The sequence below is a fragment of the Scardinius erythrophthalmus genome (assembly GCF_964197995.2).
Source record: "Scardinius erythrophthalmus genome assembly, chromosome: 20".
NCBI classification, from domain to species: domain Eukaryota; kingdom Metazoa; phylum Chordata; class Actinopteri; order Cypriniformes; family Leuciscidae; genus Scardinius; species Scardinius erythrophthalmus.
In genome coordinates, this window is record NC_138240.1 from 812,386 (window position 1) to 828,741 (window position 16,356).

Consider the following 16,356-nt stretch of genomic DNA (forward strand, 5'->3'; position numbering starts at 1 on the left):
TTTAAAATACAAAATAGTATTTTGTATTTCAAATACGTATTTTAAATACATGTATCTGAAATACTGCCCATCCCTGAGTATTGGCCATCATAGAGGAGATTCAGAAGAATCATGATGATGATGGCGAGCGCATGTTCATCATATCAAGTTCACAGATTGTTCATTGTTCGGTCGGTCGTGTTCGGCTGATGCTTTCTATTGTGACTCACCAAGTGCATGAATCTCAATTTAAGAATTTGATTTCAACAAGTCTGGACTCAAGTATGTTAATCACATCATATGTGTGAAACTGGTTAACATACTTGAGTCCAGACTCAAATCACATTCTTAAATTAAAAACATCACACAATAATATCATATTGACTTTCCTATTTAGATGCACCAAAAAAAAAAAAAAAAAAATCAATGGAGAATTTAGTTTCTTCTCTTAATCAGGCGAAAATGAGTCTGATCACGTGATTTGAGGAATCATTATGGGGTGCGTTTCCCAAAAGCATCGTTGGCCAACTAGGATCTCAATTTCCATTGAACTCTATTGGGAACGACGGGACTTGCGTTGGCTTTGGGAAACACATGCCAGATCTGGAGAACAGACGTCACACACAAACACACTTTAATACTTAGCAGGCTGCTAAGTATTAACGTGTGTGTGTCGTTCTGTGGCGTTTGTTCTCCAGATCTGGCGTGTGTTTAATTGCTAATAGCAGGTCTACTCTGGACTTCAAAACATGATGTTCTTCTTCAGTGTTTCGTTTAAGTTGATTCTTAGCAAAAAAAAACACTGTTCTTTCAAATATTATGTGCTCATTAATGTGTAATCACTTCTACCAACTAATCAAGTCTTCTCGTGAGCGTAGAATCTGCCATTTAGAATACATACGAGTGAGCCGCTCGAATGGCGGCAGCCATATTGCGCCTCCATCTTGAAAATACATTAGCCAAAGAGGGACATACCTGGAAATTCAAGCTTTGCCTTTCGCGTTTTTACACTCAGTGGCACCGTGACGAAAGCGAGGGGGAGATTACTCGCGACTGCCGGCAGATTACTCATAATAGAGCTGGTAAGTCCCGCCCATCCGTAAAACCCCAAGTGGACCTCAAGGTTGAAAAATCGTCAATGCAAGTGAATGGGAGAAAATTATTATTTTCTGGTCCCGTTTGAATTGTGCCATGAATGTGAATGTTGTCTGTGAATTTTTTATATAATCTTTCATGTTACGAGTTTGACAGTATATTGTATGATTCTTCGGCTAGCAGTTGTGGAAAAGACATAACGAGAAAGACTACATGTCGCCTATGTGACGTCACCCCATAAAGTTGACTTACCCGTGGTTTTCGCCAACCGCAACGATTTTGTCCTCTCCCTGAAAGAAGGCGGTGAAGTGCACCAAAGACACAGCCATGTTTAGCGGGATCCGTGAGCTAGTGTCCGTGTGCGAGTGGTGTTGACGTTTCAAACGCGTCGAAAGCAGCGAAGAGTTGTAGTCCACAAAGTGCTCTCACACAAAGTCTAACCATATCAAACTTCTACCCGCTAAATTGTAGCATTCTTTACACGAAAAGTTATATAAAAAATTCACAGACAACATATGTTCACATTCATGGCACAATTCAAACGGGACCAGAAAATAATTATTTTCTCCCATTCACTTGCATTGACGGTTTTTCAACCTAGAGGTCCAGGGGGATTAGTGGAGGGGGCGGGACTTACCAGCTCTATACGGCCACCGTAGGAGTTAAAACGCCCCCGGAATGGGAGGGGCTAGAAAGTAATATTCAGTTGGTAGTCATATACAATTTCACCGCTAGACGGGAGAAAATCCTACACAGTGCAGCTTTAAACATTACCTTGAAGGTTTTAAATGAAGGTAAGTAACTCACACGACAGACACAGATGTGAAACGCACAGCACATTTTAATACGGGTGTAAAATACATATCATATAAAAACAAACAATTCATTAATGCCCATTTATAAATATGAGATGTTTTCACTCTGTTTCACATTTACAGAAAGTCAATAAAAACTCATTCTCCGAGTTTATGCACCGTCAGTGTGATTGTCCCTGAGAGCCGGAACTCCTGCTTTAGGAAGAGCATCATATCAAACAAACAATTCATTTATGGGCAATTATAAATATGAGATGTTTTCACTCTGTTTCACATTTACAGAAAGTCAATAAAAACTCATAACTTGATTAATTCTCCCAGTTTATGCACCGTCAGTGTGATTGTCCCTGAGAGCCGGAACTCCTGCTTCAGGAAGTTCCCGATGTACTCGCAGTAGAAGACGTCGCAGTAAAGCCAGATCTGCGCCAGCGCTCGCTGGAAGTTTGCGTTGCAGGAGGGCATTCGGGAATGCCGGACGGCCCGGATCAGATCCCGCCACAGATCCTCCAGGCCGCGAGAGCTACAGTTGCGCTCACACACCACCCACTTCACCCGCTGATGCGGATCCAGCCCGTGATCCTCGATGATCCGCCGGAAGGGACGGGAGAAGGAGCGCGGGATCCGGAGCGGAGCGGATCTGTGTGAGATCACACACCATGAGCGCTCAAACTTCTGAGGATCCGGGATGGGTTTACTCTGGGATCTGGAGTCTGAAGCTTCCCGTGGGATCTCGTGTGGGATCTGGTTTAGGATCTCGTGTGGGATCTGGTTTGGGATCTGGAGTGGGATCTCGTGTGGGATCTGGTTTGGGATCTGGAGTGGGATCTGTTTTGGGATCTCGTGTGGGATCTGGAGTGGGATCTCGGAGGAGGAGATCAGAGGTGGAGGTTTCCGGGGTCTGATGGGTTTTTGGGAGTCTAACGCAGATGGGAACCAGGGTTTGAATTCAGGCAGGATTGTGTTGGGAAAATCCTGCAGGACTCTGTGTGTGAGGAGCACGACATCTCTGAGCTCCAGCAGCGGACGGAAATACACACTCACATCCTGACAACACACACACAACTTGTCTTTATGTACACTTTTATATGTGTGAAAGAGTCTCTTCTGCTCACCAAGGCTGTGCTTGCTTATTACAACAAAAATTCTGTAAAAACTGTAAAATATTATTATAATGTAAATCATCTGTTTTCTGTGTGAATATACAGTAAAGTGTAATTTATTCCTGTGATCAAAGCTGAATGTTCAGCATCATTACTCCAGTCTTCAGTGTCACATGATCCTTCAGAAATAATCTATTCAGATTATTATCAATATTGAAAACAGTTGAAAACAAATTTGATCAGTTTAATGCATCCTTGATGAATAAAAGTATTTAAATAAAGTAAACTTACCCCAAACTTCCACAAAAATATGAACTGTTTCCAACATTGATAATAATCATAAATGTGTCTTGATCATCAGATCCTCATATTAGAGTGATTTCTGAAGGATCATGTGACACTGAAGACTGGAGTAATGATGCTGAACATTCAGCTTTGATCACAGGAATAAATTACACTTTACTGTATATTCACATAGACAACAGATGATTTACATTATAATAATATTTCACTATTTTTACTGTTTTTTTGATCAAATAAACGCAGCTTTGGTGAGCATAAGAGACTCTTTCAGAAACATTTAAAAAAACAAAAATCGTAATATTTGCCAGGTAGTAAATATACAGACGTACACAAAAGCGCATGTAGTTACACAAAATACATGATATAAAAAGGTATAAACCTAATATTGTATAAACAGATAAAATTATGCAAGGTAATAAATAGTGTCTGACACTGAACTAGTTAACAGGTTTGTGAAAACGATCACATTAACGATCTCTTCCTCACCTTCATTTCCTGTGACATATCTCATGATCTTTAACAACATGTTATCGAGTTTTGTGATCACGTTAAAAGTAAACATGCTACATGCTAACTGCAGCTAGCGCTCTCTGGCCGACAGGCGGCGCTGTGGGTGACGTCACACCGGAAACACTGATGACGAGCGAGAGAACACGCCCACTCTCTGCCGGATGTGTCGTGTACATCGTACACACTTCCAATCGTTTGGAATCAAACGTGTACTTTACACACAGGAATTACACTGAGGAGAGTCTGGAGATATGGCGCATCTGACGACGAACCCGGCGGATAAAGAGCGGTCAGTGTCAGCCGTGTGCAACGGACAATCACGACTCTGAGCTTAATATGATTACATCTGTGTGTGTGTGTGTGTGTGTGTGTGTGTGTGTGTGTGTGTGTGTGTGTGGTTGTGTGTGTCTGTGTCTGTATGTACACACACACTATGAGGTTGATTAGTAGTCTAGCATGTTTACATGTTGATCTTTGATCGCTGTGTTTTCTTCAGGTTTATGTGTATTTATCCATCATACATCAACAGTAAGAAGACATTAGCAGAAGGCAGAAGAATCGCTGCAGAGAAGGTGAGAGTGTGTGTGTGTGTGTGTGTGTGTGTGTGTGTGTGTGTGTGTGTGTGTGTGATCTGTGTCTGTGTGTATTTGTGAGTGATTGTGACCGACAGTGTCGCTCATGATGCCAGTGTTGATGTACATCTGTGTCTGATCTGTGTGTGTGTGTGTGTGTGTGTGTGTGTCTGATCTGATCTGTGTGTGTGTGTCTGATCTGATCTGTGTGTGTGTGTGTGTGTGTGTGTGTGTGTGTGTGTGTGTGTCTGATCTGTGTGTGTGTGTGTGTGTGTGTGTGTGTGTGTGTGTGTGTGTGTCTGATCTGTGTGTGTCTGATGATCTGTGTGTGTGTGTGTGTGTGTGTGTGTGTGTGTGTGTTCCTCAGGCCGTGGAGAACCCGTCGTGCGCTGAGATCCGGGACGTCCTGGTCGCCGCTGGACTCAATGTTCTGGTTGAGGTTGGTGACGTTCGTGACGTTGGTCTGCTACTGTGATCATGTGATCATGACATCACGAGTGTTTCTCTCGCAGAACAAGATGTATCCGCGCGAGTGGAACCGAGACGTGCAGTTCAGAGGGAGAGTGCGCATCCAGATCAAACTGGAGGACGGAAGCCTCTGCCAGGAGAAGTTCTCTAACAGTAAATCATTAAAGTGTTTTATTCTTCATCATCTTCATCTTCATCAGCTCTCAGATTAAACTCTCAGTGTCAACACTGGAACCAGTACTTCACCAGTCCACTGATTACATTATCTCTCACACACACACACTCTCTCTCTCTCTCTCTCACACACACACACACACACACTCTGTCTCTCTCTCTCTCACACACACACCCTCACTCACACACACTCTTTCTCTCTCTCTTAGGGATGTTAACTGATGAGCGTTTGACCGATGGTTGACCGTATCAACGTTAACCGATCAAAGTTGTCGGTAGTCGGTTAAAAAGAAAAAAAGCGATCTCTAAATTAGGCTATTATAGACAGTGGACTAAACGCTACTACAGTTAGCCATCTCATTCCAAGATCTTTTTGTGTGAAGTGAATTAATCCCTCACACTCAATTTTTCATCACTCGCCTGTTTGTACTTAATAAACCAATAAAAACGTTTGGCGCGAGGTCACAGCGTTTGGGTTCGCGCGCGCACAAGGTTTGCGAAAGGTAAAGGCTACAGGCTAAAACACTCGAGGTTAGAGCGGCGTCTCTTCAGAGCTGTCATTTTCTTAAATGAGCCGCGGCAATGTTTCAAATGAGCTTCTAACGCTAGACAAACGCCTTTATTTTCAACGCGATCACCTTGTACCCAAACCATTTCGAAACTAAGGAGCCATTTGTCCTCCGATTACATACAAGTTCCTCTGCGCCGCGTTTGCGGGACTCGTGTTTCGCGCTGTAGGGGATTTAAAAAAAGTGACGTGTGTGTGTGTGTGTGTGTGTGTGTGTGTGTGAGCAGGAGGCAGAGCGGCAGAGAGATGCGACGCGACAGAGTTGCGAAATTGCAGGCGCGGCTCGAAATGGCTGTTATTTCAAATAGCGTCGCATATTTTAAACTAATCGGTTAACCGGTTTCAACCGGCTAATGAGGCTTGGTGGTCGGTCAAGAACATTTGTAGTTTTCGCCATCCCTACTCTCTCTCTCTCTCACACACACATTCCCTCACTCACACCTAGAGACCCTCTCTCACACACACACACACACACACACACACTCTCTCTCTCTCTCTCTCTCTCTCTCTCACACACACATTCCCTCACTCACACCTAGAGACCCTCTCACACACACACACACACTCTCTCTCTCTCTCTCTCTCTCTCTCTCTCTCTCTCTCTCTCTCACACACACATTCCCTCACTCACACCTAGAGACCCTCTCACACACACACACACACTCTCTCTCTCTCTCTCTCTCTCTCTCTCTCTCTCTCTCTCTCACACACACACATTCCCTCACTCACACCTAGAGACCCTCTCACACACACACACACACACACACACACACACTCTCTCTCTCTCTCTCTCTCTCTCTCTCTCTCACACACACATTCCCTCACTCACACTTAGAGACCTTCTCACACACACACACACACACACTCTCTCTCTCTCTCTCTCTCTCTCTCACACACACACATTCCCTCACTCACACCTAGAGACCCTCTCACACACACACTCTCTCTCTCTCTCTCTCTCTCTCTCTCTCTCTCCACACACACACACATTCCCTCACTCACACATAGAGACCCTCTCACACACCCTCACTCACACACACTCTCTCTCTCTCTCTCTCACACACACACACACACACACACTGCATACATTTCCAGAACTGCCTAAATGGAGATTTCGGACTCAAACTCGCCGCCTTTAAAGAGTGAGATCTACAGTTATGAATCATAAGAGAGGCGCTTGATGTGTATTTTGGATGTTTTCTTTCCACTAGACTGAAGAAAAGACACACACACAATGTTTCTCTCTCCAGGGAAAGACGTGATGTTTTACGCGGCCGAGATGATCCCGAAACTCAAGAGCCGAACGCAGAAGAGCGGAGGAGCCGAGGCCGGATCTCAGCCGGGAGAGGGAGGGAAGAAAGGGAAGAAGAAGAAGAAGTAGAGGATCGTTACCAGTCATGACGGGTTTCACGCCGACGCCTCCGTTTAGTTTCTTCGTTGATGGTCACCTGACACGTCACATGACTCCTGACGTATGTCACATGACTCCTGACAGACTTTCATTTACACATCATATATTTAGTTTTTTGATCTTTTACTTTCAGGAGCTACAGAGTTTTTTGTTAATCGCTCATGATGGACAGAGTTTAAACGAGCGCTGACAGAGCTCGAAATACTCGTATCTTTCAGCACGTTTGTCCAGGTGTGTGTGTGTGTGTGTCGGATCAGTGTTTCGACACACTCGTGTCCTTCACCGCACCTGTTCAGAGCCTGAATATTTCCATCTGTCGTTTTGTGAGTGTGAAATAAAGAGAATCGAACACAGGTCAGGAGTGTGTGTGTGTGTGTTTATTGTGGCATCGGGTCATGTGATCTCTCGTCATGCGTCCGTTGAGTTTGTCGCGCGGTTGTCGCTGAAATTCTTCAGATGTTTCGTCCGAGTCTCCAGTCTCGTGAGCCACTCGTCACGCAGCCTGAAACACACAGATCAACACACACACAGGTCAACACACACACACAGATCAATACACAGTCAATGCCTAAATGCATAATTATAGTGTAAATTTATTTATTATTTTAGGGTATTCTTACTTTTTATAAAAGTTTGGGGTCAGTAAGATTTTGTAATGTTTTTGAAAGTCTTTTCTGCTGCGTTTTATTTGATCAAATACAGTAAAAACTTAAATATTATTCCAATGTAAAATGTTCTCTGTGAATATACAGTAAAGTGTAATTTATTCCTGTGATCAAAGCTGAACTTTCAGCATCATTACTCCAGTCTTCAGTGTCACATGATCCTTCAGAAATCACTCTAATATGAGGATTTGATGATCAAGAAACATTTATGATTATTATCAGTGTTCAAATTAGTGGAAACTGTGATAGATTTTATTTCTCAGGATTCTTTGATGAATAGAAAGTTAAAAAGAACAGCGTTTATTTGAAATAGAATCTCTTGTAACATTATAAATGTCACTTTTGATCAATTTAACGCACATCTTTGATGAATAAAATTTTTTTCTTTAATAAAATCTTACATTTTTTAATTGTAGTGTATATATTTCAGGTAAGATGCAAGATATAATAATAATTTTCTCTTTTTATTTGAAGCTCAGAAAGGATATTTAATAATTCTCCCAGTATGCTGACTGTATGAGGGGAACACGGTGTTTATAATATTGTATTTGCACACCTGTCGTGGATTATTGAATCGAGGGCTGTAACCCTGATAATCTCCTGTCGTCAGCAGGGCGCGGGATATTACATATCAGCTCAGAGACACACACCCAGTGTCCCTTCACACCCGCTTCATGGTGTATAATAATAATAATAATAATATAACAGAAAAAAAAATTGTGCTGTGCAACGATTAATAACATCCCAAAATAAAAGTCACACACTTGTTTTAAAGACTCCCACACACATCCTAGCATGACCAAACTTGGTGTATTCACTAGTTGCCATATCAACACTATATAGAGAAAAAATTGCGCCAAATTTTTTTTTTTTGGAAGATATCCATACACATTTATTAAACCATAGCAAAAGTAAATTACTTAAGTTAATTTTTCATCTCTTTTTTTTGTGTGTGTGGCTATTTTAAATTAGACAAATCTGATATTATTTTAATCTCCAATTTATTCTCCTATTTATTATTATTTTTATTAAAAAATGCCATTATTTTCTATGAATAAGTTAATAATTGTATTTTATTTAGAAAATATTTTAGCTTGTCTTTTTTATATTTTTTGATTAGATCAGATAACATGTTAAGCTGTCATATGGTCATGTTACAATGTTCCCCACACATGTTACAATGTACTATGGGGCATGTCGTCACATTTCACTTCCCTTTTTTCGGGGTATATCAAGAAAAAAGTATATACTGTATTAATAAAACAAAACCACATAATTGTACTAGACATGTGGGAAAAAAAAAAACTATTACACAAACTGAGAAAGTCAAAAAGCGTTACTTTGTGCCCCGCTCTCCCTATATACAAAATAATAATACACAGTACACACACATATATTATGTAGACATAAACTTTTATTTTGGATGCGATTAATCGTTGCCCAGCGTTAAAAAAAATATTCAATAGAATATTGAGTTTGGAGGGTTTTGTTTTTTCTTGAAATTATTCAGGATATATTATATTATATTGTTTAGTCCAGCGCTTTAATATATGCAGACATGGCTGTATTAACACAACAGTGCTTTAAAAGACAGACAATATCACTTCTACCGGAATAATAGCGTTTGGTGATCAAACTACGTGACTTACTTAGTAAGAGCGCTCCTCTTCATCCTGCCTTCCTCAACCTCTCTCTTCTGGCTCTGATTGACGATCTTCTGCTCCCAGAAAGTCTTGATGAAGAGTTTGTCATGGATGAGAGCAGAACTCATGTCCTGCGGAGAGAACGAGACCTGCTACATCATCAAAGGTCAAAGGTCAAGTGTCCTAAGGACTGAATAAACTGAAGTGCATGTTGTGTATAGTGACCTGGTGTTGATCTGTTCAGTAGCGCACGGCAGCACTGATCTTCATCCTCCACACGTGTTCGACTGGACTCGGAGATGCGGTGTGTGTCTTTATGGAAGCGTGTGTGAGTGTCATCATGATGTTTCTGAGCTCCTCCTCGAGTTTATTTCAGATCGCTCGGCCTTCTCTCTCCACACTGTCACCGGACAAACAAAACCGTGAACACTAATGAGCTTATTACTGCAAACACCTGATGACAGTATCATGTTCACATCTCAGCAGCAGTGAACATATCTGTTCCCGACACACACACCGTGTCACACTCGGGAGTTTTCACACCTGATATCCGCTTGCATCCATTACATAAAGAATGTATTTTTAAGGTGGAAAACATCTTGCATATGTTGTAAAGCACCATCGCATCTAAAATAACCCTCTCTAATCATCAAGTGACAGACACATTAAAACACGTGTCTCAGAGCTCAGTCTGCGCTTGCGTGTTCACAGGAACATCTCTCACATCTGTCCACGGACATCTTACAGTCTCCATGAAATTAAAATGGACCTTTTGGAATATTGCAGTGTTTATGCTAAATGATTGATGGGTGCACATCATTATCAGAATCAGAATCAGTTCCTCTCGCAGCATCTCTTCTCTTCTCTGATGATGTGGGCGGGGCAACCTGTCACTCAACATGAGATCAGCCAATAGCAAACCACAAACATCCAATCAATTCCCCAGAGACACAATCAAGCCCCGCCCACAAGGACATGAGACGTAAAGAAATAAACGCAAATGACATAAAATGTCCTTAAACATAAGTATAATGGCACTGCACACGTGTGCAAGATTGTGTTTGCATGCTTCATTTTTCCTGGATTATCTTTCAGTCTGATCGAAATTTCATCCAGATTAATTATGTGTTTAAAGGGGAACTATTATGTCCCCAGAATGTGTCTGTGAGGTTTCAGCTCAAAATACCCCACAGATCGTTTATTACACCATGTTGTATGTCCATTTTTGAGTAGAAGGAAAAACATGCTGTTTTTGTGCATGTGTCTTTAAATGCAAATGAGCTGCTGCTCCGCCCCCTTTTCCAGAAGAAGGCGGAGCCTGTACAGCTCGTGCAATCGGATACTCTGCCAAAAACTAAAACATCTGTTTAGTTTTGATTATCATCTATATCGCGCTTCTTCCTCATTATGAAAGTTTATTATCTGCATGCGTTTTAAAGTCATATCAGTCTAAACTTCTGAAATATGTTTTTCTGAGCGCACACACACCCGAATCACGCGCACAGAGAGCTGGATATCAGACGGAGCATCGCATGAGTATTAAACTAAGGTCTCTTTCACGCCTTATTGAGCTTAAACTGTCAAACACACAAAGTTCACATAAACAGTCGGTTCTGTGAACGTAAACAGCAGGGAAAGAAATCTTGTGTATAATAGATCTGTGTATTAAAGTATAAGCAGCGTAATATACTGTACCTTCTGCTGTGTGCTGATAATATGACTCAAACAACACAAGAAAATCACTCACTGCTCTTCACTGAATACCTTTAGAAGCTTTAATAAGAATACATTTCTTGAATGCTTTGGCGAGGAGATAAACATGCGGACTGTACAGCTCACTGAGGGGCGGGGTTTATGCTAATATTATGCTAATAGGGCGGAGTCTGTCAGCAGTTGTGGGCGGGGCCTACGCATATGTGACGCCACAAAAGCTACAATCTACAAAAGGCTTGTTCCAAGACATTTATGGAGATTAAAAAAGAGGAGTGGGTGGATTTTTACCATTATCAGGTGGTTGTTTACACACTGCCGACACACATTAATATTCATAGTGATTTTTGCATAATGAATTATGGAAAAACACACAACTTGCAAAAGGATTATATTGAACGTAGTGTTTCATCTGTGATCTAACTCGCACTTTTCAGAGCAAATCTTCTATTTGTCCTCATCTGTGTGTCACCAAAAATATATTCCAAGAATGCTTTGCCAAACGTTTCCGAACGTTCAAAACACATGGAATATTCAATTTTCTCAGTCTTCAAACATTATGAGAATGTTACTTTTGAATGTTTTCTGAAAATTCGGAATAGTAACAAAAAACATTATATAAACATCCAACTAAAACGTATCAATGCATAATATTGTTGTGCTGATGTTTTGAGACCATATGAACAAACGTCTATTTTGGAGAGCGTTCCCTGTCCGCTGAGAAGAGTCTGTTAAATGAACAGATGTGAACGGCTGTTCAGCGATGGCTCTTGATCTGATCTATTGTTCAGGCGCATTACAGCACATTAACACCTGCTCGTTTCCTTGCCCTTTTACACAAGGCCAAATGTATCTGGAAAATCTGGGTGTGATGCAAATCCGAACACAAGTGTGACACTTCATCATGTCTTCTGGGCGTGATTTGTCCTGATCTCGAGGCCTTAGCCGCCGGCGCGAGCTCTATTTCAGTCCCGGCCGTGTGTAATTATGATATTAGACACTAATGCTGCTTAAGACATCAGGCACAGCTGCACAGGCGCGCACTGAATCATTGTTTAAAATAAACTCTGATTTCTGAGCCGGCGTTGAGGATATTAAACACTAACATGTGATGTAAGCTCATGAGAGTTAGTGTGATGCAGACGTCTTCTTATATATTTTATATATGTGTAATGTAGGCGGGTCATTTTTGTAACATGGTTAAAAAAAAAAAAAACGAAAACTGATCAATCTTTTGGAAAGTTATATGTGTTTTAGTCCAAAGCAACAACATTGAAGGTCCCGTTCTTCGTGATCCCATGTTTCAAACTTTAGTTAGTGTGTAATGTTGTTGTTAGAGTATAAATAATATCTATAAAATTATAAAGCTCAAAGTTCAATGCCAAGCGAGATATTTTATTTCACATTAGTCGCCTACATCGAACGGCCCGTTTGGACTACACCCCTCTACTTCCTTCTTTAATGACATCAGGAGAACAGTTTTTGACTAAGCTCCGCCCACAGGAATGCTCCCTCAACTCTACCGAAATTCGTTTATGTACTTGCGCACTTCTTATAACTTATTGGAGTAAAACTGACGCTTCATCTTTTGTGTGATGTACAATAAACTTTATTAAACTCATCAGTATATGTTTGATCATCATTCAGACAGCAGACTTGTAGGCTATTAATAAATAATGGATACATACAAGCAGATGACAAATACGTTATAATAACCGTAATTAAACTACTAAACTAAACCTGTTCCATCTCTATACAGCACTCTGACTCTGTAGGCATTATTGTCCGACTCGAAATGAACGCCGTTACTGAGAGTTTCTGATATTATCATCATTCCGTGAGATGAAATTGTCCTGAGAGACTGAGCGCGAGCTCGTGAAGCTCCGCCCCCTGTGCCGTCCAGCAGCAGCTCATTTGCATTTAAAGGGCACACACTAAAACAGCGCGTTTTTCTGAGCCCCAAAAAATGACAATTTAAACATGCTGTAAAAAATGATCTGTTGGGTATTTTGAGCTGAAACTTCACATACACACTTTGGGGACATCAGAGACTTATTTTACATCTTGTGAAAAGGGGCATAATGCGGGACCTTTAACAAGCATTTTCAGGAGAAAGAAAATCCTCTCCGGGTCAAAATGAGGATTAACAGCAGAAACATTGACGGAATCCAGAGCTTCTACTTCTATGCCGGAATTTAAATAGGCTACATTTACTATCCTTTTTGATCTTTTCTTCATTTATGAAATATAAAATTATATTTCTTTAAAATGTGCAGTAAGACTAACATTTACATTCATGCATTATTAATCGCTTCTATGACTTACGAAGTGATTTACAATAGAGGAACGTAAAGCAATATTAAAGCTCTGTTGTGCTTTCTGTATCGGTTAGGCTTACATGAGATTAAACAAACAAACAAAACACGTTTTAGACTAAATTTAAGTTTAGGGAAACACTTTATAATAAGGTCCCATTAGCTAACATTAACACTTTATCAGCAATACATACAGTAACAAGTTAAGTTACACTGCCAACCATGATGTTCTTCCTCAGTGTTTCTGTCTCGTTTTCCAGCACAAATATCTAAACATTCATAAATCAAGAGACATTTACTGGAGAAGACGAGAAATGACTGAAGATATTAAGACTGAAGTGAGTTTGTGTTTAAAACAAGAAGAAATCTCCCAATGGAGTCAGAAAAATAATCTTAATTCAAAGTGAAAACAAGATTATTTTTCTGTCTACATTGTCAGATATTTGTTCTTGTTTTAAACACAAACTCAGTTCATTTTGATTCATTCTTCACTTAATATCTTCAGTCATTTTGCTTCTCAAGTAAATGCATATTGATTAAAGATTTTTTTTAAATAGGCCTATGTTTAAAAGAGAAAACCAGGCAAAAATACACACAAGTTCATGTCAGGTAAATAATATTAATAGATTCAACTTTTGATTTTAACAATGTATTGAAATGATCATTACCTAAAATAAGTAAATGCATTAAGAGGTATCTTAGATTGTTAGTTGATGTTAACAAATGTAACCTTGCTGTAGAGTTCAGAGAAAGACGGGATGAGTTTATTGGCTCTCGGCCTGAAGCTGAAGTCACTGACATGGAGATGAGATTTAACAACACACACAAACACACACGCTCGCCAGCTTTAACAAGTTAACAGATATCAGATGGAGTGACAGCAGATCCGCTGACATTCACTCAGATCATTGTGTTTCAGTCACCGAGAGAGAACAGGACGAACCGCTGCGGTACGGAGAGAGAGAGAGAGAGAGAGAGAGAGAGAGAGAGAGAGAGAGAGAGAGAGAGAGAGAGAGAGAGAGAGAGAGAGAGAGATCTCAGAAGACAAGGAACTAAATGAACTTTAAAGGCTTCATTCGGCGCTTCATATACAGAACCTTTCAGGGGCTCCGTCATCGGATCATTTTATCCGAAACATCTCATTTAAACATACTTTATCACTAGGAAATAAATTTAAAACATTAAAGGTGACATGTAAGCTTCACAAGATGTAATATAAACCTATGGTGTCCTCAGAATGTGTCATTTTCAGCGCAAAATACTGGATCTTTTATTACAGCTTGTTTGAGGAAAAACACGCCGTTTTGTGTGTGTCCCTTTAAATGCAAATGAGCTTTAGCTCCGCCTCCTTTCAGAAGAGGGCGGAGTCTTTACTCGAGCTTCAGAAACTCCGGCAATAACAGAACAGGCCAATCTCCCTCATCCAGAATCCCAGAATAACCAGTAGCGAGTGCAGCCTTACGGAGAGACTCAGGAAGAGCTTCTGAATGTTAGTGGAGACATTTCTGTAGTTGTTGTGGAGTTACACTGATCATCTCATCATCATGTTGAACTTCTCCACAAGTGTCTACAGTTCCTGAGGTCTTTATAAGACAGCGGTGGCATGTTCTGGTCAATAGTGTTCAGTGCGTTAGAACTGGTCTCTGTTGGCGCTCGCGAAACCAAATGTCGGCTGGTGTGTGTAAACTGCAGATTAAGGACCGGGAATATTATAATATTATAATAAGATCCTCTTCATAGCGAAATCTGATCGTCTTATTGTAAACATGTTTGCAGAGAAAGGCTCACCAGAACACAGTTACTGGGTTTCACTTTTCACGTTTTCTGTGTTGGTAGAAGCACTCAGCAGATTTTCATGATATGTCCCCTTTAAAGTATATGTTGTCCTTCCTTATATAGAAGCTTGTTGGTGTCATGGTCGATGCAGAGGAGAGGATTTAACTGCGAACGGTATTTATTAAAGAAACAAAAAGGTAATCCTCACTAAAGAGGAACAAAGCAAACATGAACGTGACAATTCTACAAACCATGCAAAGACATCCACTGACAAACACTGACTGAAACATTTATACACAGCTGACAAGAAACAAGCAGAACCAATGAACAAGAGAACTACAAACAGACACAGGAAACTACGGCATGAAACACAATAAAAGTCCTCAAACAAAACAAAAACAAAAAAAATTGTCAAGAACCCTAGAGTTCTAGATGAACCACATTGAATATTTACTCTTAAAAATAATGTTTTGGCTACAAAAATAAAAAACAAAACAGTCTGCGTAATTTTTTCTGAGTTATAACAACATCTAATAAAATTAAGTTAAACCAACAAACTACTTTGAGTTTTAACTTAATCATTTGTAGCATAAACTAATATTTTTGTTGATTACTCACAAAAAGTTGTTCAACTAATTGGAAACAATTAATCTGCTGTATTTCACTTAGAAATCAACAGCAACTCTATCACAAAACCTTCAACATGTAGATCATAATAACAGCATTAAACTTCTCTCCCTTCAATAAAAACACAATGACGCCTAATTTCAACATGTATTTTTTTATGCAAAACATGGGAACTAAAAAACTACTGCCCATTTATTTAATCATCAATATCATTAAGTTACTACAAATGTTTAAAAAAAATCAACTAAATATCAGTTTAAACATAATATTAAGTTAATGGAAAGATCAGTGTTATTAGCATAACTGAGATACCATTATAGTGTTTTTGTAATTTTTATTAGTTTTATCTATATAGTTTTCATTTAATTTTTAGTTTAAGTTATTTTAGTAAATCAAGTGAAACCAAAAAAACAAAATGGAAAAAAAAAATTGCTTTGGCAACTAGCTGAAATAAAAATAAGTTTTCACTATTTTATTTAACTATATTCTATTTCGAGTAAAGAAAATGTTCTTTTAATGGTTTTAGTTTTAATTAACTATAATAATACTGGTAATCAAAATGATGATGTCAACAGAACTTTATTTAAATCAATAAATGACATCAGTGTCTTAACTGGACCAATCC

General features: G+C 39.8%; 3 protein-coding genes across 3 annotated transcripts in view; 1 reads left to right on the plus strand and 2 right to left on the minus strand.

Annotated features, from left to right (window-relative positions):
• Nucleotides 1–1,897: 1,897 nt before the first annotated feature.
• On the minus strand, nucleotides 1,898–3,907 carry shld3 (shieldin complex subunit 3). The gene is made up of 3 exons (XM_081350019.1): nucleotides 3,779–3,907; nucleotides 2,194–2,933; nucleotides 1,898–2,081 (listed from the first exon to the last, which is right to left on the minus strand). Exons 1-3 carry the CDS (start codon nucleotides 3,794–3,796, stop codon nucleotides 2,051–2,053), a joined length of 789 nt encoding a protein of 262 aa, XP_081206145.1. The 5' UTR covers nucleotides 3,797–3,907; the 3' UTR covers nucleotides 1,898–2,050.
• Nucleotides 3,386–16,356, plus strand: part of srp19 (signal recognition particle 19) — a 23,063-nt gene continuing 10,092 nt past the window's right edge. The window contains exons 1-4 of the mRNA XM_081350021.1: nucleotides 3,386–4,091; nucleotides 4,299–4,374; nucleotides 4,742–4,813; nucleotides 4,887–5,008. Of these exons, the coding sequence (XP_081206147.1) occupies nucleotides 4,054–4,091; nucleotides 4,299–4,374; nucleotides 4,742–4,813; nucleotides 4,887–5,008 (308 nt within the window). The 5' untranslated portion in view covers nucleotides 3,386–4,053. The remainder of the gene's footprint in view (nucleotides 4,092–4,298; nucleotides 4,375–4,741; nucleotides 4,814–4,886; nucleotides 5,009–16,356) is intronic.
• Nucleotides 7,404–9,567, minus strand: LOC308681324 (protein FAM240B; the record flags this gene model as incomplete). Its single annotated transcript, XM_081350117.1, has 3 exons — nucleotides 9,529–9,567; nucleotides 9,310–9,434; nucleotides 7,404–7,497 (listed from the first exon to the last, which is right to left on the minus strand). The coding sequence occupies exons 2-3, from the start codon at nucleotides 9,429–9,431 to the stop codon at nucleotides 7,404–7,406; spliced, it is 216 nt and encodes a 71-aa protein (XP_081206243.1). The 5' UTR covers nucleotides 9,432–9,434; nucleotides 9,529–9,567.

Coding starts and splice junctions, on each gene's coding strand:
- shld3 (XM_081350019.1), bottom strand. Junction 2,082..2,193: donor AAACTGGGAGAATTAATCAA/GTTATGAGTTTT, acceptor TTCCTAAAGCAG/GAGTTCCGGCTCTCAGGGAC.